The sequence below is a fragment of the Chiroxiphia lanceolata genome, chromosome 18, assembly GCF_009829145.1.
Source record: "Chiroxiphia lanceolata isolate bChiLan1 chromosome 18, bChiLan1.pri, whole genome shotgun sequence".
Classification (NCBI taxonomy): domain Eukaryota; kingdom Metazoa; phylum Chordata; class Aves; order Passeriformes; family Pipridae; genus Chiroxiphia; species Chiroxiphia lanceolata.
Genome location: NC_045654.1, coordinates 1,954,574 through 1,977,496, shown reverse-complemented (window position 1 = coordinate 1,977,496; position 22,923 = coordinate 1,954,574). Strand labels below are relative to the sequence as shown.

Genomic DNA, 22,923 nt, shown 5'->3' with positions numbered 1-22,923 from the left:
CCCTGCGGGCCCCCTCGGGCCCCTCGGAGCCCGTTGGCCAGGTTTGTGCTGCGTGGCACAAGCTGGGCATGACTGTGTTCAGGTGTGGGGCTGGCACCCGCAGCCTCGGGCACCTCTGCCCCCCCATGGCCACCGGTCCCTGTGCCCAGCGGTGGTTGAGAAACCCTTTCCCGTGCTGGATGAGGGCGGAGTTGGAGCTGCCGGAAGGAGAAGCTGTGCTGCGTGTGGAGGGTGGGGCTGGCTCGTGGCAAGAACTACTTCCCGTACGGGTGAGGACCCTCGGGGCACACCAGCACCGGCACCGGCACCCCTGCGCCCCCATCCCCTGTGCGTGGAGCGAGCACAGCTCAGGATCCACAGGGTTTGGGGCAGTGCCACATCCACGCCCTGCGTGTCCTTGGCTCTGCCCACACCGAGTCCAGCACGGTGCTGGCACTTGTCCCCCCCCAGCCCCTGCCTCTGCCCCCAGGGTGAGTTCCCCTTGCGCACCACCAGGGGCTGGTTCCAGCTCCTGCCCTCACCCAGCACCAGCCAGGACCGCGGGTGAGTGATGGGACAGGCAGAGGGGACAGCAGAGGGGACAGGCAGAGGGGACAGGCAGCCGCTCCCAGGGCAGCAGGCAGCACAGGGGGCACTCCATGGAGAACAGTGGGCACAGGACCCACGGGAGCCCCCCGTGCCATCGCAGGGGGCAGCTGAGTGCCCCGAGGCTCGTGTTGGACACAGTCCTGCCTCCCACACACAACCAGCCCCTCATCCAGCTCTTCACCCAGCCCATCCTCTGCCCGGACCAGGTGGGTGCTGAGGGATGTGGGGACCCCCAGGGGTGGCTGAGGACCCAACCTCAGCACAAGGGCCTTGCCGTGCCCACCCTACCCTCCCCACAGCCCCCGATGGCACAGCCCTGATCATCCTGGAGGAGGTGACCTCGGGGGAGAGCCAGCAGCACGTGGCCACCAGCTTGATGGCAAGGGCTGGCTGTGCCTGTCCTGGACTGTGTCACCACCCATGAGTTGGCCAGGACCAGTAAGTGCCAGGGCTGGGGCACCATCTGCACCCCGAGAAACCCCAAACCAGGGCCTCCCCAGGCCTACGTGGGGAAAGAGTGGGACCACCAAGGTGGAGCAGAAAAGTGCCACATGTCCTTGGGGTTGGGCACACTGGGGACAGCTTGGGCGTCACCCTGTGCCCACCTTGCCACGGCCTCTGTGCTGTTCCAGCTGATCCCAACACCCTGTTCTGCTCCAACTCAACGGGCTCCAAGTCCATGGAGCAGTTCATGAGGGTGAGCGTGGGAGGGGACACTGGCCAAGTCCCCACTGTGCTCCCCACGATGCCATCCGGGCACAGAGCTGGGTCATGCCCAGCAGGATGTCTGGGGCACATTTGGTGTCCCTGTGCCTTGCAGGCTGTGGGCTGCCCTGCTGCACGAGGTTCCTGAAGACCGTGGAGAGCCACGTCCTTGAGGGAGAAGCACATGGAGCTGGAGCCCGGCAGGATGGGGCTGAGCTGGGCCAGGTGGGCACAGGGGGGACACGGGTGGCACTGGAATGGGCTGCCCAGGAGGGGGTGCAGTCACCACCCCTGGGGGTGTTTAGGGACAGACCAGATGTGGCACTGAGCGTCATGGTCTGGGTGACACGGAGGGGTTGGGTCACAGGGTGGACTCGCTGGTCTCAGAGGGCTTTTCCAGCCTGGTTGATCCCGGGATTCTGTGTGACTTTGGGGGCAGATGTGGCACCTGGCACCCTTGTCATCCCTGTGTCCCCTGCAGGGGGGGTCACCCATTGCTGCTGAGCCCGTGGGTCACCTCCACGCTTTTGGCTGGTCCCAGGGACGTGGGGGACACAGACACAGGGACACAAACCAGGGACACACGGACATGGGGGACACAGGGACATGGGGACACACAGACCAGGGACATGGGACACATGGACTTGGGGACACACAGACACAGGGACATATGGAAACAGGGACACATAGACACAGGGACACATGGACATGGTGACACAGTGACACAAGGACACAGACACAGGGACACATGGACATGGGGACACAGGGACATGGGGACATACAGACATGGGGACACAGGGTCATGGGGACACAGGGACACAGGGACACAGGGACACAAATGGGGACACATGACATGGCGACGCATGGACACAGGGACAGACGGACACAGGGGCATCAGTCACAGGGGCATATGGAAGTGGGACACACGGACACAGGGACACGGGGACACAGAACACAGGGACATGGGGATGCACAGACACATGACACACAGGCACAGCGACACGGGGACACACGGACACAGGGACACGGACATGAGACACAGTGACACAGGACATGGCGCTGCACAGACATGGGACACGGACATGGGACACATGGACATAGGGACACACGACACATGAACACAGGGACACAGACAGAGGGACAAGAGGACACACAGACACAGGGACAAGGGACACGCAGGCACGGGGACATGGGGACACACAGACACAGACAGGGGGACACACAGACAGGGGGACATGGGGACACAGACACAGGACATGGGGCACACACAGGGACAAGGGACACACGACACATGAACATGGGGACACACAGACCTGGGGGACACCCCCACAGTCCCACAGAGCCTGTCCATGTCCATGGGGTGGGGGCACAGGGTGGGATAGGGGGGTTGGTCCATGGGGTCGTGTCAGGGGGAGGGGACAAATGTGGGTGCTGGGGTGCCACGGGTGAGTGCTGGGGGGCCGTATGGGGTGAGTGCTGGGGGATCCCACGGGTGGGTACTGGGTATGGATGCAGCAGGGGAGGTTTGGGAAGGGCCAGGGATGGGTGCTGTGGTTGAGGAGGGGTACAGGTGGTGCTGGGGGCTGATTGGGGGATGGTGCCGGGGGATACCATGGGTGGTGCCAGGGTGTCAGAAATGGGTGCTGAGGGAAGAGGGGTGCCACGTGGGGCTGGGGTGGGGGTGACAGCGATGAGTGCCACAGTGGTGGGGGGTAGGGGGGTCTGGGGGTGGGTGGGGGGCAGCTGGGCGGGTGGGCCACGATGGTGCTGGGGGGTACAACAAGTGGGTGCTGGGGATGGATGGGGGCAGTTGGGTGGGTGGGCCACGGGTGGGTACGAGGGACCTGGTTGGGCGTTGGGTGGTGGGGTTGGGTGCCACAGGTGGGTGCTTGGGGTTACAACAGGTGGGTGCTGGGGGGCCACAGTGGGCACTGAACACTGACCCCAAACCCTGGGCGCAGGGGCACCCATAGGGCAGTGACTGCAGAGGTGCTGCGGGACCTGGACATTGCCCATGCTGCCTTCACCCGCCGGGATGAGGCCCCAGAGCCACCCCCGAACCCCCCTGTGCCCCGAACCCCCCTGTGCCCCGAGCCCCCCTGTGCCCCGAGCCCCCCCACCCCCTCGGGGAGCCCCTCCTGTCACCGCGGGCGGCGCAGGAACCCGAGCGGGGACACGGAGGGGACGCGGGGCCACCAGCCCTGCGCGGGTGTATTGTGTAACACAGAGATGTACATGGCACCGTCGGGACGCGGCTCCGTGGGGCGGCGGCGGGCGGCGCGGGCGGCGCGGGTGGCGCGGGTGGCACAGACGGCTGACGCGCAAAGAGGTCACGGGTCGGAAAGCACCAGCCCCGATGCATCGCCACGAGAGCGGGACGGGCGGACGGACGGACGGACGGACGACACACACGGGACGCGTGGTGGGTGGCACCGGGTGGCTCGGGGCGGGCTGCGGCGAAGCGGCGCAGGCGCGGTGGCGGGACGGGGGTGGGGGGCGGTGTGGGGGAGGGGCAACCCCTCGCCCACCTCAGTCCTTGAGGTGGCCTCGGACACGCCCTGGGCCAGCAGCTCGGCCAGCACGTTGTCCAGGTTTGGGGTCGGGGTACCCTGGCCCGTCAGGTTGGAGCCGAACTCGGTCTTGTGTGGATCTCGTTCCACACCACCGTGTCCGACTCGCCCGTCGTGTTGGACGTGCCGATGGTGAAATGAGCCGCCGGTCCCAGGCCACGATCAGCAGCTTCAGCACCTGCCGGGGTCAGGGCTCACCCAACCCGGCACAGCCCAGCCTGGCACGGCCAGGGGTGACACCCAGCACCCCTGGACCAGCCTGGCACAGCCATGGACTGTTCATCCAACACACCCATCCAGCCCCCGTGGTTTGCCCACCCAGCATCCCCAGCCCACCCTGGCACAGCCATGGATTTCCCACTCAGTATTCCCAGCCCATTCTGGCACAGCCATGGATTGCCCACCCAGTATTCCAACCCATTCTGGCACAGCCCATGGATTGCCCACCCAGTATTCCACAGCCCACCCTGGCACAGCCATGGATTGCCCACCCAGTATTCCAGCCCATTCTGCACAGCCAGGGATTGCCCACCTGGCACAGCCATTGCTCACCCACCCAGCACCCCCTGCCCTCCTCCCGCTGGTCACAGCACGGCCCCAGCACCCAGGGTGGGGTTCAGCCCCAGCACAGGGTGCCAGCCTTCCCTGTGGCACAGCCCAGCCCCCCCCCAGTGCTGCTGCCTCCTCCCTGTCCCACCCCATTCCATCCCATCCCTTCTCTTCCACATCCCACTCCTTACATCTCCCTCCATCCCATCCCATCCTATTCCTTCTCATTCTATACCACGCTATGCCATCCCATTCCTTCCATTCCTTCTCCCATCCCATTCCCTTCCCATTCCCATCCCCCCCATTCCCAGCCATCCCATCCATTCCCATCCCATCCCACATCATCCCTTCTCTCCGCATCCCATTCTTCCACCCTTCTCCCTCCATCCCATCTCACTCCATCTCTTCCATTCCATGCCATGCCATCCCACTCCATTGCTTCCATTCCTTCTCTCATCCCATCCCTTCCTATTCTATCTTCCATCCCTTCCCTTCCCCTTCCCTTTCCCCCTTCCCCTAACCATCCTTCCGACCCATTCTTATCCCTTCTCTTCCATCACATCCCCACCCTATCCCATATCACCCCATCCCATTCCTATTCCCTTCCTTCCCTTCCCTTCCTTCCCTTCCCTTCCCTTCCCTTCCCTTCCCTTCCCTTCCCTTCCCTCCCTTCCCTTCCCTTCCCTTCCTTCCCTTCCCTCCCTTCCCTTCCTTCCCTTCCTCCCTTCCTTCCTCTTCCTTTTCCCTTTCCCCCTTCCCTAACCATCCCTCCCATCCATTCCCATTCCTTCTCTTCCCATTACATCCCTACCCTACCCCATATCACCCCATCCCTTCCTTCCCAACCTTCCCAAACCTCCCTTCCCAAACCTTCCCTTCCCAAACCTTCCCTTCCCAACCTTCCCAAACCTTCCCAACCCTTCCCAACCTTCCCAAACCTTCCCTTCCCAAACCTTCCCTTCCCTTCCCAAACCTTCCCAAACCTTCCCAAACCTTCCCTTCCCTTCCCAAACCTTCCCTTCCCTTCCCAAACCTTCCCTTCCCTTCCCAAACCTTCCCTTCCCAAACCTTCCCAAACCTTCCCTTCCCAAACCTTCCCTTCCCAAACCTTCCCAAACCTTCCCTTCCCAAACCTTCCCTTCCCAAACCTTCCCTTCCCTTCCCAAACCTTCCCTTCCCTTCCCAAACCTTCCCTTCCAAACCTTCCCTTCCCTTCCCAAACCTTCCCTTCCCTTCCCAAACCTTCCCAAACCTTCCCAAACCTTCCCTTCCCAAACTTTCCCTTCCCTTCCCTTCCCAAACCTTCCCTTCCCAAACCTTCCCTTCCCAAACCTTCCCAAACCTTCCCTTCCCAAACCTTCCCTTCCCAAACCTTCCCTTCCCAAACCTTCCCAAACCTTCCAAACCTTCCCAAACCTTCCCATTGTATCTCAACCCATCCTTCTCATCCCATCCCACCCCATCCCGGTGTCCCACATCCTCACCTTCCTGCCCTTCTCGTTATCGGGCAGGTAGCAGTGCCGGGGGAATCCTCGCGCCGTGAACTTCTTGCCGGGATTGGGATGCTCCGGGCCCTGGAGGGGGTAAGGGGGGGGACATTGGGGTGAGGGGGGCACAGGGAGGGGTGCCCAGCCCCCGCGGGGGTCCCTCCTCACCTGGATGCCGGTGGGGATGTCGTAGACGATCCGGATGGGTTTTGGAGTCGGTGTATCCCGGGAGGGAGTGTGGGATGAGGTGGAATTCCATCTTCCCGGGGGGGCTGCGTTCCCGTCTTCTCCCCGTAAATGGCCTTGCAGGTGGGGCACTGCAGGCTCCCATCCTGCGGGCACCGGGGGTGTCAGGGGGGGCACAGACCCCCAACCCACCCACACGCATCCAGCACCCCCCAAAACCCACCCACACCCACCTGGCACCCCCGAAAACCCACCCACACCCAACCAGCACCCACCCCACACCTCCTAGAGCCCATCCAGCACCCCCCCAACACCCCTGCCGCACAACCCCACAGTCCCCCCCCAGCCCCACCCATCCCCACACCCACCCGACACCACTCCACACCCTCTCACTCACTCCCACACCCACCCAGAGCCCCCCAACCTCCAGCACCCCACAACACTCCCTCAGCACCCACCCAGCCACCCCACAACACCCCCCAACCTCCTACACCCAACCAGCACCCCCCAACACCACTCCACTCCGCCCCTCATCCTCACACCTCCCCCATCACCCCCCAACCCCCCCCACACCCGACCAGCACCCCCCAACAATCCTGACATCCCCCATCACCCACCCCCACACCCAGCCAGCCCCCAACACCCACCCAGCACCCATCCAGCACCCACCAACATCCCCCAGCCCCATCACACCCCACAAGTACCCACCTCACCTTCCAGCACCCCTGCAGCACCCACCCAACAGTCCCCCCCACCCCCTCCACCCATCCCCACACCCACCCAGCACTCCCAACACCCTCCAGCACCCTGCACACCCACCCAGAACCCACACCCACCCAGCACCCCCAACCACCTCCCAGCACCCCCCCACACCCCCACAGCATACAACACCCCCAACACCTCCCTGCACCCAACCACCACCCACCCCACACCCCACAACACCCACCCAGCACCCCCCAGCACCCCCCACACTGACCCAGCAACCCCCAAACACCTCCCAGCACCCATCCAGCACCCGCCAACACCCCCCAGCACCCCCCACACCCACCCAGCACTCACCCAACATCTCCCAGCACCTCCCACACCCCCCCAGCACCCACCTAACACCTCCCAGCTCCCCTCAACACCCCCCACCCCCTCCCGCCATCCCCCCCCATCGCGGGGGGCGCGCACCTTGTTGCCGTTGTTGTACATGGCGAGCAGGCACAGCAGGTGGTACATGTGCCCGCACTTGCCCAGCTTGCCCACCAGCTCCGGCTTGATGCCCCTGGGGCTCAGGACGCCCTCGTAGCCGGAGGAGGTGACCAGCCGCTCCATGCAGATGGTGCAATCCTGCCGGGATCGGGAGAGCCGGGATCAGCGTCCCGCTGGGATGAGCGGGTCCCCCCCGGCGCTGTGCCCGGTGCGGGGCGATGCCCGTCCCCTCAACCCCCTACCCCGGGTGCCCGCTCACCTCGTCCGGGGGGTTCTTCACCTTCTGGATGTACCGGCGCACCACGTCCTCGGGGGTCTTACCTGCCGCGGGCACGGGGGGGGAAGGGAGGGCGTCAGAGCCTGCCCGCGGTGCCCAGAACCCCCCTGCCACTGGCATGGGGACAGCCCTGCCACCCTTTTACAGCAGGATGGGGACAGCCCTGCCACCCCCTGCCCTCGGGATCAGGACAGCCCTGCCACCGCCTGCCACCCGGCATGGGGACAGCCCTGCCACCCCCTGCAACCGGGATGGGGACAGCCCTGTCACCGAGGATGGGGATAGCCCTGCCACCCAGGATCAGACAGTCCTGCCCACCCCTGCCACACGATGGGGACAGCCTGCCACCCTCTGCCACCCACAATGGGGACAAACCTTCCACCCCTACCACCACGGTGGGGGACAGCCCTGCCACCGAGGATGGGGACAGCCCTGCCACCCCCTGCAACTGCGACGGGGACAGCCCTGCCACCCTCTGCCATCACGATGGGGACATCTCTGACAGTCCCACTCAGGATGGGGCCAGCCCTGCAACCCTCTGCCACCACGATGGGGACAGTCCTGCCATCCCCGGCCACCACCATGGGGACAACCTTTCCACCCACGATGGGGACAGCCCTGCTACCCCCTGCCACCAAGATGGGGACAAACCTTCCACCCCCTGCCACCGGGATGGGGACAGCTCTGACACTCCCACCCAGGATGGGGACAACCCTGCCACCCAGGATGGGGACAGCCTCCTGTGCCTCAGTTTCCCCCCTCCCACAGGGATTGGCACATCCTGGTGTCCCTGAGCCCCCAAGGACATGGGTGGTTCTGATCCCCAAGGACACGGGTGGGTCTGATCCCAGGGACACGGGTGGCTCTGGTCCCAGGGACATGGGTGGATCTGATCCCAGGGACATGGGTGGCTCTGATCCCAGGGACACGGGTGGCTCTGATCCCAGGGACACAGATGGCTCCTCACTCTTCTTGAGCTGCTTCTTCTTGGTTTTCCTGCAGATGCCGTTGACTCCGGGCACAGGTTTGATGTCGCTCTTGCTGACGGGCGGCGGGTGCAGGATGGGTTTGGGGGCGCGGGTCAGGCACACGGGCAGCCCGGCGGCGCACATGAGGATCCCCGTCATCCCTGCGCCGGGGAAAGGTGCTGTCTGTCCGTCCGTCCGTCCTTCCCGCCGCCTGGCAGCGGCCCGGCCCCGTGCCTTGCCCGCGATGTCACCCGGCGGTGACACGCAGCCGGCGGCCGGACCGCCCTTACCTGCGAGGGCGGGATGGACGGGGCCGGTGCCGTTCAGGTTCTTGACCGGGAGGGCCGGGACCCTGCACGGAGAGGGGAGGGGAAGGGGCTCAGCCCGGCTGGCAGGGCTGGCACTGTGCCCTCCGCACATGGCGTGTCCCCAGGGCAGCGTCCTCCCCACGGGACACAGGGCAGGGTGTCCTCTCACCAGCCTGGGGGGCTGCTGTCCCTGGGGACAGTGCCAGCACCGTGGGACGCAGGGCGGGGTGTCCCCTCACCAGCCCGGGGGGGGCTGCTGTCCATTCCCATGGGGCTGGCACTGTCCCCAGGGTAGTGCCCTCCCCATGGGACACAGGGCAGGGTGTCCCCTTGCCAGCTTGGGGGACTCCTGTCCCATCCCACGGGGCTGGCACTGTCCCCAGGGTAGTGCCCCCCCCCGTGGGACACAGGGCACAACGTCCCCTTACCAACTTGAGGGCTGTTGTCCTATCCCACAGGGCTGGCACTGTCCCAGCTCCCCATGGGACACAGGGCAGGGTGTCCCCTTGCCAGCCTGGGGGACTCCCGTCCCATCCCACGGGGGTGGCACTGTCCCCAGGCAGTGTTCCTGCCCACGGGACACAGGGCAGGGTGTCCTGTCCTGCGGGGTTGTCACCCAGTGTCACCCGTCCATCCCTGGGCACCCGATGGCACTGGGGACATCACGTCATCCCTGACCCAGGGTGGAGCTTCATCGGGGTGTCCCGACGGTGACATCCAGTGTCCCACAATCGCCACGGGAATGGCGTGTCCATGGGGGGTGGGATGGAGGGAAGGGAAGAAGGGAAGGAAAGGAAGGGGAAGGAAGGGAAGGAAAGGAGGAAGGCAGGGAGGAGAAGGAAGGAAGGAGGAAGGAAGGAGGGAAGGAAGGGAGGGAAGGAGGAAAGGAGAGAGGGAAGGAAGGAAGGAAAGGAAGGAAGGAAGGGAGGGAAGGAGGAAAGGAGAGAGGGAAGGAGAAGGAAAGGAGGGAGGGAGGGAAGGAAGGAAGGAAAGGAAGGAAGGACTGGGGCGGGCACTGGGATGAAGGACAAGGAGCAAAGCCCAGCAGAGCCCTGTGCCCAGGTGCTCCTGCCCTGGGGGATGGAACAGCCCCCACCAGTGGCATCATTCCCCTTCCTGCCCTCAAATTCCCCCACCTGCCCTGCCCCGGCCATGGCAAGTGATGAGTTCGGCAGTGCTCAGCCTCACAGGAACCGCGGCTGGAGGGGTTTTCCCTCACATTCCCAAAGCTCTTTCACTCCCCCCAAGGCCGGCGGCTCAGCCCCCACCAGGGCGTTCCTGGTCCCCTCTCACCTGTCCATGGGGGCACGTGGGATGGGACCTGTGTGCCGGGACAGGGACAGGGACAGGGACAGGGACGGTTCAGCCCATCACGTGGCACGTGGGGGCCAAAGCAGGACATCAGAGGGGAAGGAAATGTGCCAGGGGCTGCTCAGTGACCCCACCTGACCCCCCAGCCCCCACCTCCCAGCCCGGTGCCAAGGGCCCTGAGGGGACATCAGGACAACCCCCCGAGGGGTACAGCCGTGGGGACGTGGGTGCCAGGACAGGGACTCCCCCAGGACACCCCGCCAGGGGTCTGCTCACCCACCCACCTGCCCTCCATGAGTCATTCCCACATGGGCACGGGGGCTGTGCTCCCTGACCAGGGACCTGCCTGGTGGCATCGTGCCACCAGCTTTGTCACACTCCCCCCCTCTGGCCACAGGGGACACAATTCCCCGGGGAGCAGGCACCCACGTCCTCCGGCTGCCATGGATAGCGTGGCACGGCATGGCACGGCACGGATCACCACACCCCCTCCGCAGCGATCCCGGGGCCACCCGGGGCGAGCCTGGCGTCCCTCCCGCCAGCACGTCCCCAGGGTGGGCACCCCGGGGCTGGAGGTGGCACGGTGCCACCCGGGCTGGGGCCGCTCGTGCCAGCGGGGGACGAGGCACCTCCATCACCCCCCGCCCCCCCCTCCCGGGTGCCACCCCCGCCCCCGCTTACCCCGGGGGCACGGCGGCCCTGGCGCCCAGTCGGCCCCGCGCTGCGTCCCGGGCCGGTTGAGGTTGTTGAGCCCGGTCAGCGCCGCTCCGGGCACGCTCTGCCCGGGGCGAAACCCCGCGCCGGGCACCCGCAGCCCCTCGCCCTTGGCCGTGCCCCCCGCCCCCGCCGCCGGCCCCGGCGGCCACAGGGCCCCCCCGGCGAAGGTGCTGCTCTGCCGGACGGCGCCGGGGTAGAGTTTGCGGCGCTGCGATGCCAGGATGGCGTTGGAGGCGGCGCGGGTGCGTTGACCAGCAGGCACTGCGGGCACGAGCAGGGGGTCCCCGTGCTGGCGCCCACCGGCCACGACTGGGATTTGGGGATGGAGCCCATGGTGAGGGGGTAGGCCAGGTCCATGCGGCGCCGGAGCCGCCGCTTGCGCTGCGTTTGCCGGTTCATTTGGGACATGCTGCTGAAGTAGATGAGGGTAGCAGAAGCCCAGGGAGGAGAGGTCCAGCCAGGGGTGCTGCTTCTCGTAGGCGTTCTGGATGGTGATGCAGATGTCCATGTCGTAGGGAGTCCAGGAGTTGTTGTCGTTCTCCCATTCCCACACGATTCCCTTGCCCGGAGCCGAGGAGGGGTCGTAGAAGTTCCTCCGCACGGGCCGCATGGTCCCTGGGGAGACAGCGGGGGTGGCACGGCGGGGTCCGGCGCCCCGAGGTGCCAGCAGAGGGACCCACACTCACACGGACACGTCTGCGCCCAGTTCCCAACCCGGCATTCCGCAGGGATTGGGACGCAGAGGCACTTCGGGGTGAAGCAGCAGCTCCCCCCTCCACAAAGGGGTGCGGGTGGGGAGGACCAACACACCCCACCAGGCTGCGCTTCCCTAGGGATGTATCCGACCCACAGCCCACCGTTGACGGTGGTGATCTGACCACCGGCTGCTCTGCCAGCCCTCGGGTGCCCAGGGAAGGGCGATGCTGCCCAGCTCCAGCGCTCCTTCCCATCCTTTTTCCATCCCTCCGGTCCAGAGCCACCTCCAGCCTCCCCGGCCGGGGTCCCGCGGCCATCCCGGGGCAGGGGAAGCATTTCCCGGTCAGGAGAGGTTTCCTGACAGCTGCCGGCAGTCACATGGCCAGGCATTGTCCCCAAATCCCGGCCCCGCCGCCGCTTTGGGACCGGGCTGGATGTCCCGGCCCCCTCCGAAGCTCTGCGGGGGGAGGAGGCAGCGCAGCCCCCTCCTCAAGTGCCCCCCTGGCACGGGGCCTCTCCATCCCCTCGCCGGCACCGTTTGCCCAGCTCGATTAAAGGCACTAATTAACGGTCATTAATCATCGGCCGCATCAGGCGGCAGAGCCAGGCCCAGCTGCCGCCTTGTGCTGAGGCAGCTCCGCCGGGGCCAAGGGAGGGAGGCGGGGGGGCTGCCCGGGCCTGCTGCCTGCTCCTGCCTGTGCCCCAAACCCTGCTGCCTGCTCCTGCCTGCACCCCAAACCCCACTACCTGCTCCTACCTGTGCCCCAAACCCTGCTACCTGCTCCTACCCCCACCCCAAACCCACCGTCTGCTCCTGCCTGCATCCCAAACCTCACTGCCTGCTCCTGCCCACGCCCCAAACCCCACTGCCTGCTCCTGCCTGCACTCCAAACCCCACTGCCTGCTCCTGCCTGCACTCCAAACCCCACTGCCTGCTCCTGCCTGTGCCCCAAACCCCACTGCCAGCTCCTGCCTGCACCCCAAACCCTGCTGCCTGCTCCTGCCTGCACCCCAAACCCCACTGCCTGCTCCTACCTGCACCCCAAATCCCACTGCCTGCTCCTCCCTGCACCCCAAACCCCACTGCCTGCTCCTGCCTGTGTCCCAACTCCCACTGCCTGCACATGTCCACATCCCAAACCCCACTGCCTGATCCTGCCTGCACTTCAAACCCTGCTGTCTGCTCCTGCCTGCACCCCAAACCCCACTGCCTGCTGATGTCCACATTCCAAACCCCACTGCCTGATCCTGCCTGCATCCTAAATCCCACTGCCTTCTCCTGTCCACATCCCACTGCCCACTCACATCCAATCCCCCTGTCCACTCATCCAGTCCCACCACCCACTCACATCCAACCCTCCTGTCCGCTCATCCAATCCCACTGCCACTCCCATCCACACTGTGCTCACTTCCATGTCCTGTATCCCGCCTGAGTTCCCATCCCTGCCAGCTTCCTTCCCCCATCCATGGCCCTCATCCTGCTGCTCACTCACACACACATCCCATATCCATCCGTCCTTGCAACTGTATCCCACATCCCCCACCTGCTTACAACCCCATCCCAAATCCCACATCCCCCTGTCCCTCAAATCCCCATCCCACATCCCTCTATCCCTCACATCCTCATCCCAAATCCCACACCCCCGGCCCCTCACATCCCCAAATCCCACATTCCCCAGCCCCTCACATCCTGAATCCCACATCCTCCTGTCCCTCACATCCCGAATCCCACACCCTCCGGCCCCTCACATCTCCATCCCAAATCCCATACCCATGTCCCTCACATCCCAAATCCCACATCCCCCTGTCTGCTCATATCTCCATCCCAAATCCCACATCCTCCTGCTCACTCACATCACCATCCCACATCCCCCTGTCCCTCACATCCCAAATCCCACATCCTCTGTCCCACATCCCAAATCCCACATCCCCCTGTCTGCTCATATCTCCATCCCAAATCCCACATCCTCCTGCTCACTCACATCCCCATCCCACATCCCCCTGTCCCTCACATCCCAAATCCCACATCCTCCTGTCCCTCACATCCCCATCCCACAGGGGTTGTGGGAGGATTCCCCATCCCAAGCCTGTGGGCACACTCAGCTCCGTGTCCCCAAGGGCCACCAGCTGCCCCCAGCCCCCCCCAGCCCCTGCCCCCCCCAGCCTTGCAGGAGCCACAGGACCGAGCCAGTGTCCCCAGGGCCACCGGGAGGGGACACGTGTCCCCGCTCTCGGAACGGGGTCACCTCGTTTCACTCCATCACTGGGTTTCTCCCTCCCCAGGGGGTTTGGGATGGGCCAAGGAGCCCCCTGCCCACCTTCCCCGTGTCCCCATGTCACAGCAGGCACCCTCAGACCAGGGCACCCTCGTGTCCCCAAGCACCACAAGGCACGTGACAGCCTCCGACCCCCGGGCCTCACCCGTGGGAAGAGATGATGGAGAGAGATGGATACGGGGATGGGGCACATGGAGACTGGGATGCTGGAGGCAATGGCCCTGTCCCCTCCTGTGCCAGCCCTGGGCACAGCAGGGCCCCTCTCTCAGCACCCCTGTCCCCAAGCCCTGCTGGCACAGGGACTGTGGTACCGGGGACATCCCGGGAATGCTCCCAGCAGAGACGTCACCCCAAACCCGGCCGTGGCCCCACCTCAGGCACGCATTCCCAGGGATCTTCCAGCACCACAGCCATGGGATGCTGTCAGAGGATGGGCCCTGGCCAAAGCTGGCAGGAGGTGGCATGGGGACAGCCAGGGTGTCCCGGTGGCTCCTGCAGCTCTGTGTCAGTGCGGGCACCGGCGCGACCCGCGGGGTCTGCGCTGACTCAGGGCTGCTGGTGCCAAGCTGCCCTTTGCCAAGTCCGTGACCGGCTGGAGACCAATTCCGAGCCAGGCTGGATGGCAGAGGCAGGGGGCAGGTCCCTGGCTTCGTCCCCATCGCTGTCCCCAACCCCTGGCAGGAGCCACGTCCTCGTTTGGGGTCATTTGGCATCCCTGGTGACGGTGACAGTGGCACTGGTGGCCGGGCTGAGGTGGCACAGCCGGGGGGTCCTGTTCTGAGGCATCCCAAGGCCAGTCTAGTGGGAGCTGGGGGTGTCACCCCATGTGTGGCAGATCCCTGCCTGCTCTACCTGGCCTGCAGCCGGATCCTGCCCTTGGCAGGGGTGCAGGGATGGGCAGGGAAGCACCCAGAATGGCACATCCCCTGTGGCACAGCCGGCACAAGCCGGTTTAATGGGTCACACCGTGACGGGGACACATTTAACGGGGTCTGGGCTTGGTCCCAGTGTGGGACCAGCTCTGATTTCCCACAGGATCTGTGGCCTGGATGTGCTGCTGCAGCACCAACCGGCACAGCCACGCATCTGCAACCAGCCCAGTGCCCACCACAGCTCCCAGTGCCCAAACTGGGGCCTGCCCAGTCCCAGGGGGATCCCACACGGAGCAGCTTTGAGGGGAAGATGAGTGGACAGTGGGATAATGGGACACACCACCCAGCACAGCAGCCCCAGTGGGGAGAGGGGATGGAGGGATGTGGGGACAGATCCCTCCAGGGTGTAGGTCCAGGGTGGAGAGGGAAAGGAAAGGGCAGGAAGAGCCTGGAGAGGTCCATGGGGGGACCAGAGCCCAGCAGGGCGAGGGGAGGAGAGAGGGAATGGGAGGGACAGATGGATGGACAGATGGAGGGAGGAATGGAGGGATGGAGGGAGGGGGGGAGGAGGGATGGATGGATGTGGGAATGAAGCAACAGACCAGTAAGCAGAGATACACAGGGAGGGAAGGAAGGATGAGGGGTGGCTGGCTGGATGGACGGATCAATGGATGGATGGACGGGTGGATGGATGGATGGAAGGGTGGATGGATGGATGAATGGATGGAATGACAGACAAACAGTGACAGATTCATGGAGGAACGGACAGCGGGACAGACAGATGAAAGGAACAACAGACATACACCCAGGGAGAGATGAAAGGATGGAGGGATATAAGGAAGAATGTAAGGATGGAGGGATGAATGGATGGAAGAATGGAGGCATGGAGGGATGAATGGATGGATGGATGGATGGATGGAAGAATGGATGGAAGGATGGAGGGATGTAAGGAAAGAGGGAAGGATGGAGGGACAGAGAGATGGATGGATGGATGGAAGCATGGAGGAATGGAATGATGTAAGGAGGGAGGGAGGGGTGTACAAGCGGATGGAAGGACGAAGAGATGGAAGGAGGGAGAGAGAGAGGGAGTGATGGATGATGGATGGAGGATGATAGAAGGATGGAGGGACAGAAGGATGGAGGGAAGGAAGGATGGAGGGATGGAAGGATGGCCGTGACTCGGTGGCTGGATGTCCCTGGCTCGGTGCCAGCCCCTTACCCGTGTCCTGCCGGAACTGGTGCATGGACTGGAGGTCGATGACGTAGGGGGCCAGCTGGACATCGACCTGGCCCAGCACCACGGACCCGCGGGCGTCCTCCTTCAGCACTGTTCTCGATGTGGTGGCACACGGCGGCCGAGTAGGGCCTCCAGCGCCCGTGCTCGTTCAGCCACTCCCACACCACCACGCGGGCCAGGTTTCTGCGGGGGGAAGCCCAGGCCCCCCGAGGGCAGCATGGCTCCCGAGCCCTGCCGGGCCATGCCGGGGGTGCGGCGGCTCGGCCCCACTGCCCTGGCCCGGCGCGGGGGCCGGGGGGTCACCCGGAGCCCCCCCAAGCCCCGCCGCGGGGCTCAGCGGAGGCGGGCGCTGCCAACCAGGTCCCCGAGGTCCCCGAGCCGCCCGGGGCCGTTCCCCCGGGACCGCCGCGCGGGACCAGGGCCATCCATCACCCGGCGCGGTCTTCCTCGGCTCTTCCCTCTCCCCGCGGCGCTGGCAGGGCTCAGGCTCCCAAAAGCCTCACCGGGACCTCACGGACCGCGTCGGCTCGAGGATGGTGGCGGCTGCGGACGGCGGTGGGGACACGCGGCCACGGTGCTGTCCCCGAGACGAGACACCCACTCCTCCTCTTCCTCCTCGTGTCCTGCCGCTCGGCCCACGTCCTCGGCGGCTCCACGGCTGCTCCCGCCGCCCGGTGAAGGAGGGGGGTGTCACCTGCAAAACAGGGCCACGGGCGGGTCACCCCGGGTACCGTCAGCCGGGTGGCAGCTGGGGGACCGTCCCCGTCGCCCCCGGAGCGGCGGGCAGCGAGGCCGCGGTGCCCGCAGCCCTGGCAGCACGGGCTGCTTGCCAGCCCCGGCCGGCTGCTGGCCTCCAGCACCACAGCGGGGACGAGGGGGACGGGGGGACAGGCCACCCCGCTGGCGGCCCTGGGGGGCTGCCGGGGGTCTCACGAGCCCGGGAAGCCCCATCGCTCCCTGCCCCGGGTGCCGGGGAGCCGCGGGGCCCGGCTCCCGCTCCAGCCGCCGCTGATTTATGATCTGCACTGCAGGCATCGGCTGGGGGTGATCCCGGCCCCCCGCTCCCCCCCAGGCCCGCACCCACCCACGGCAGCCCCCAGCCCCGCGGGGGCGGGCGGGGGGCTCAGGGAAGGGGAGCATCGCTGCGCAAACAGCCGTCAGACAGACGGACGGACACGGCCGAGCACACACAGACACACTGACACGGAGAGACACGGGCACACGCGCTGGCACACGCACAGCCGGGGACACGGACAGACAGCGGGACGAGGCGGGCGGACGGACAGACACGGGGACCCGCGGCAGCACAACAGCCCCCCCGTGGGCACACACGCACACGGCCACACGCTCCGACACGGGTGTGCTCACACGCACCCGCACACGCGTGTGCTCCTCACCCAGCGCCCGCCGTGACCCCGAGCACCGGGGAACTGGGGGGACCCTCAGCCCAACCCCGGGCCCCCCCCGCGGCCGGGCTGTGGGGCCGAGCCCCCAGGCCAGTAGCCCCCCCCCCGCCGGGGCCCGGCTGCTTTTCGGGAAGGGGGGGGTGAAACGCCAGGCCTGTCCCCCGCTCACGGTGTGTCCCCCCCCGCCGCACGGCAGCCCCCGGAGCGCGGTCCCCCCTCCCGGTGCACGGTCCCTCACGATGCCCGGCAGCCCCCAGACCCCCGGCGCTCCGTCCCCCCCCGGTGCGCGGTATCCCCGGGGCACGACAGATCCCCCTCCCCCGGTGCCTGTTGTGTCTCCCCCCCCGGTGCGCGGTCCCCGCCGATTCACAGCATCCCCCGTCGCTCCGGTGCGCGGTACCCCCGAGGCGCGGCAGCCCCCCGTGCCCGGTCCCCCCCTCGCCCCCTACCCGGTTCGCCGCGATCCACAGCATCCCCCCAGCCCACCGCGCCCGGTCCCGTCACCCCCCGAGGAGCCCCCCCCCGCCCCACCATGGCCGCCGCCGCCCCGCTCCGCGGCCCCGCGCCCGTTACCTCCGGCGGCCGCGGCCGCACCGGGACCCGCGGCCGCACCGGGAGCGGCGGCGGCGGCGGCGGGCGCGGGGCCGGGCGGTGGCAGCGCTCCGGCAGCGCCAGGCACACACCGACACCGGCACCGGCGGCGCGCACGGCCGCGGGCACCCGCCGCGCCGGCAGCGCGCGCGTCGGGAACGCGCGAGCGGGGAGCGGGGACACACGCGGGGGGGAACCGGGGCGTCTGCACCGGGATGGGGGGACACGCACGGGGTGGGGGGGACGGGGAATCTGCACCGGGACCGGGGATACGCACCGGGAACAGGGATGGGGGACATGCACGGGGGGATTGGGAATCTGCACCGGGATGGGGGACTCCCAGCGGGGACCGGGCATCTGCACCGAGGAGCCGCGCCAGGACCGGGGACACGCGCCGGGGTCACCAGTCGGGACCGGGCGTTTTATCCGGGGACACACGGGGGAGTGAGTGTCCGCACTGGGGACACACACCAGGACTGGGGATCTGCACTGGGAACCTGTCCCCGGACTGGGCACCCACACCGGGGCCAGGCACCCAGACCGGGAACACACAAGGGGCACTGGGGACACACCAGGACCGGGTATCCACACCGGGGACACCCACAGGGATCAGGGACACACACCAGGAGTGGGCACCCAGAAAGGAGACACCCAAGAAGGACTGGGGACCCACGCTTAGGGCACTGGGCACAGGCTCCAGAGACCTGTATGGGGTCTGGGCACCCACACCAGGGCTGGGCACCTGCACTGGGGACACACTGGGGACTGGGCACCCACACTGGACACCCATACCAGGGCCAGGCACACACAGTGGGGACACTCACAAGGGGACCTGGCACCTGCACTGGGGACACACAGGGGACCAGCCACAGGCTCCAGAGACCTGTACCAGGACTGGGCACCCACACCAGGGCCGGGCAACCACACTGGGGACACTCACAAGGGCCAGGCACCCACAGTGGGGGCACACACTGTGGCCTGGTGCCCACAGTGGGGACATCAACAGGCATCGACACTGGGGCCACTCCTGGGGGACCAGGGACACCCTGGGGACCCGTAGAGGATGGGCACCTGCACCAGGGCCAGGTACCCACACGGGGACACACTGTCCACACAAGGGACACCCACCAGGACCGGGGACAGCCACTGTGACAGGGCACCCGTCCAGGGGACCAGGGAGGGACACGCTCTGGGGACATGTAGGGGCACTGGGCATCTGCACTGGAGCTGGCACCCACACTGGGGACACACACCACGGGGGGCTGCCCCCGGGGGGACCAGCCTGGCTGGGGGGACACCTTGTCCCCTCTTAGGGAACGTGGATACCGCAGCCCTGTGGGGACACTGAGGCACAGGAGGCCCTGAGCCCCAGGGACACCCCATGGCTGTCCCACTCAGCCCAGGGGCTCAAGGCTCTGCCTGCCAAGGGGCAGGTTTGGGGACAGATCGGGGATAGGGTATTTGTCACTCTGGCTGTGCCCATGGCCCACGGAGGGACAGATCTGGGGACAGATTTGGGGACAGAGGGGTTGTCGCTCAGGCTGTGCCCATGGAGAGACAGATTTGGTGACAGAGAAGTTGTAACTTGGGTGAGAAAATGGAGGGACAGATTTGGGGACAGGGGAGTTGTCACTGAGTCTGTGCCCATGGAGGGACAGGTTTGGGGACAAATCTGGGGACAGAGGAGTCACCAATGTGGCCATACCTGCAAAGGGACAGATTTGGGGACACGTTTGGGAGCACAGGGGTTGTCCCTCTGGCTGTGCCCATGGAGGGACAGATCTGGGGGTGGGTCTGGGGACAGAGGAGGTGTCATGGCTGTCACGGAGGGCAGTGTTGGGATAGAGGGGTTGTTCCTCTGGCTGTGCCCATGGAGGGACAGATTTGGGTACAGGGTTAGGGTTGGGTCGGGGGTCCGGGCAGCCATGGCCGCGGTGGCCTCGCAGTGCCACCTGGTGGCCTCGGCCTGGTGGCCAAGGGTGACACCGCGGGGGTCCCGGCGGAGTGGGGCGGGCATGGGGACACTCACCCTCACCATCCCTGTCCCCACGGTGGGGAACTCGCTCCCCGGCAGCCCACGGGGGCAGGAGCCACCCCCTGCCCATCCGTGCGATGAGCTGTGCTCGGGTCTCATGAGGGGCTGGGGGTTGACACCACATGGCTCAGACATGGAGTGGGGACATGGCATGGGGACATGGACCTGGGATGGGGACAGGCATGGGGACATGGGGTGGGGACATGGCTTGGGGATGCAGAAACAGTGTAGAGACAAGGATGGGGACATGAGGACATGATGCAGGGACATGGGATGGGACATGGAGGGGAAAGAAGGACATGGTATGGGGACATGGTACCAGGACAGGGACTTGGCATGGGGTTCTGCAGCTGGGACAGGGACGCAGGGATGTGGAGCTGGGGCAGGGACGGGCATGAAGACATGGAGCTGGAATGGGGACATGGCATGGGGACATGGAATGGGACACAGAGGGGAAAGAGGGACATGGCATGGGGACATGGTACCAGGACGGGGACATGGCATGGGGTTCTGGAGCTGGGACAGGGACAGGATGTGAAGACATGGTGCTGGAATGGGGACATGGCATGGGGACATGGAATGGGATATGAAGCTGGAATGGGGACACTGCATGGGGACACGAAGTCAGGGCACAGCTCTGAAGCCGGGACATGGCACAGGGACATGGAGCCAGGGCAGGGACATGGCATGGGGACCTGGAGCTGGGATGGGGACACAACACGGGGACAGAGCTGGGGTGTGGCACGGGGACATGAATCGAGGGTAGGGACAAGGCTCAGGGACCTGGAGCCAGAGCAGGGACACGGAGCTGGGATGTGGTGAGGGGACATGGCACTGTGAGCGGGACATGGAGGGGGGACAGGGCCGTGGCCCAGGGACCTGGAGCCACAGTGAACCCCCCCAGGATCTCTGGAGGGCTGAAGCCACCAGGTAGGGGGTGGGCACGGGGGTGGAAGGCACCCCAGGGCTGGGTGGGGGTCACTCAGGGGCACCATGGGGACAAGGTCCTGTGCTGGGGGGTGCCCACCCAGACCTGGGGAGGGGACACACGTGTGTCACCCAGTGCAATCCCCCCAGCCCCCCCTGCAGGGCCCCCGCCAGCCCCAGCAGCCGTGTTTAGTCTGGGGAGGAGCGCGGGTGACCTTCGGCTCCTCCGGCACCCACGGGGGAACAGCACGTGGGACCCACCACAAGGACACGGGGGGGCTGGGAGGGGGGGTGACCCCCGTGCTCTGAGCACTGAGGGGGTGGTTTGCTTTGGGGGGGCAGCTCCCACTGCCCCTGCCCAGAGGGGGGGGGGCACCTGTGTGTGGGGTGTCCCTGGGGGAAGCACTCCCCTCCTCCTGTGTCCCCACGGCAGGTGGGGTCTGGGTGCTGGGACGGGGGGGGGGGTTCTGGGGTGATCAGGGCAGGAGACCTCTATACACTGCAGGGGAGGGGGGCGGTCCCGGGGTGCTGTGCCCAGACAGACAGACAGACAGGCTGCTTGTAGGGCCCCCCACCCACCCCCCTGGCGGGGACCACCCGCACACACCCCTGACACACACACACCCCCCACACAGACACACAGACTCACAGGCACAGACAGACACACAGACAGACACACACACCCCCCACACAGACACACAGACTCACACATAGACACAAAGACACGCAGACACACAGACGCACACACACACAGAAACACACACACAGCTCTTCACATGCCCTGACGTGGGGACCACACACAGGGACACACATGGCAGAAGCAGCTGGGACAGCAGCTGGGAACAGACAGACAGACAGACAGACACACAGAGAGACAGACACACACACACAGACACATACATAGGCACACACAGATACACAGACACAGACATAGACACACAGACACACACATACACAGACACACACAGACACACAGACACACAGACACAGACTCACAGACACACACACAGACACACAGACACACAGACACAGACAGACAGACAGGCAGCCAGGAGGACACACACCCGGGCTGTGCACACACGTGCAGGCAGAGGCAGGCACAGACACACACACGGGCCTCGGGGCATCCCACACGGGTGGGCACGGGGCACACGGAGGGGTGTGAGGGCACAGGGGTGGGCACACACACCTGTGTACACACGTGGATTCAGTGTGCACACATGTGTGAATCCATGGGCACACATGGATTCTGTGTGCACACGTGTGTGAATCTATGTGCACACACGTGTGAATCCATAGACAGACATGGATTCTGTGTGCACACACGTGTGTGAATCCATGGACACACGTGGATTCTGTGTGCACACATGTGTGTGAATCCATGGACACACATGGATTCTGTGTGCACACATGTGTGTGAATCCATGGACACACGTGGATTCTGTGTGCACACGTGTGTGAATCCATGGACACACATGGATTCTGTGTGCACACATGTGTGTGAACCCATGTGCACACACTCATATACACACACACACATGCACACACACACACACACACGTGTGTCCCCACTCACACAGAGGATCACAAACACACATGTCCTGTGCACACACACAGGGTTGCACACACAGGTGTGTCCCCAAGCACACACAGAGTCACCCACATGTGTGTGTATCCCCACACACACACAGGGTCACACACGCGCGGGTGTCCCCACGGGGGGGGGCTCACACCGCTCCCCAGTCTCTCCCACGGGCAGACGGAACCGTCCCCACATCGTGTCCCCTCCCCGCGCTGAGCCTCTCCCGGTCCCGAGCTCCCCCGACCCCCCCGATCCCGCCCCTCGGTCCCGACCGATCCCCGACCCCCGATCCTGCCCCCAGGCCCCAACCTCCCTCTGCCCCCGATCCTGCGCCCGGGCCACTGTGTCCCCCCAACCCCCAAATTTCCCCCCGCCCCCGGTGTCCGTCCCGCCAGTGGGACCCCGTGCCGCGGGGCGGAAGGAGGGGGAGCAGGCGGGGGG

At 65.8% G+C, this 22,923-nt stretch overlaps 1 protein-coding gene across 1 annotated transcript; it reads right to left on the bottom strand.

The window, feature by feature from the left end:
* Positions 1-3,473: 3,473 nt before the first annotated feature.
* On the bottom strand, positions 3,474-16,184 carry LOC116796014 (E3 ubiquitin-protein ligase DTX1-like). Its single transcript, XM_032706199.1, is given in 18 exon segments — positions 3,474-3,940; positions 3,943-4,002; positions 4,005-4,041; positions 5,897-5,986; positions 6,068-6,103; positions 6,105-6,170; positions 6,172-6,231; positions 7,259-7,417; positions 7,539-7,600; positions 8,524-8,685; positions 8,815-8,876; positions 10,825-10,855; positions 10,858-11,106; positions 11,109-11,286; positions 11,288-11,475; positions 15,924-16,032; positions 16,034-16,123; positions 16,125-16,184. Coding segments are annotated over 18 exon segments (2,016 nt in total). The 3' UTR covers positions 3,474-3,623.
* Positions 16,185-22,923: the final 6,739 nt, after the last annotated feature.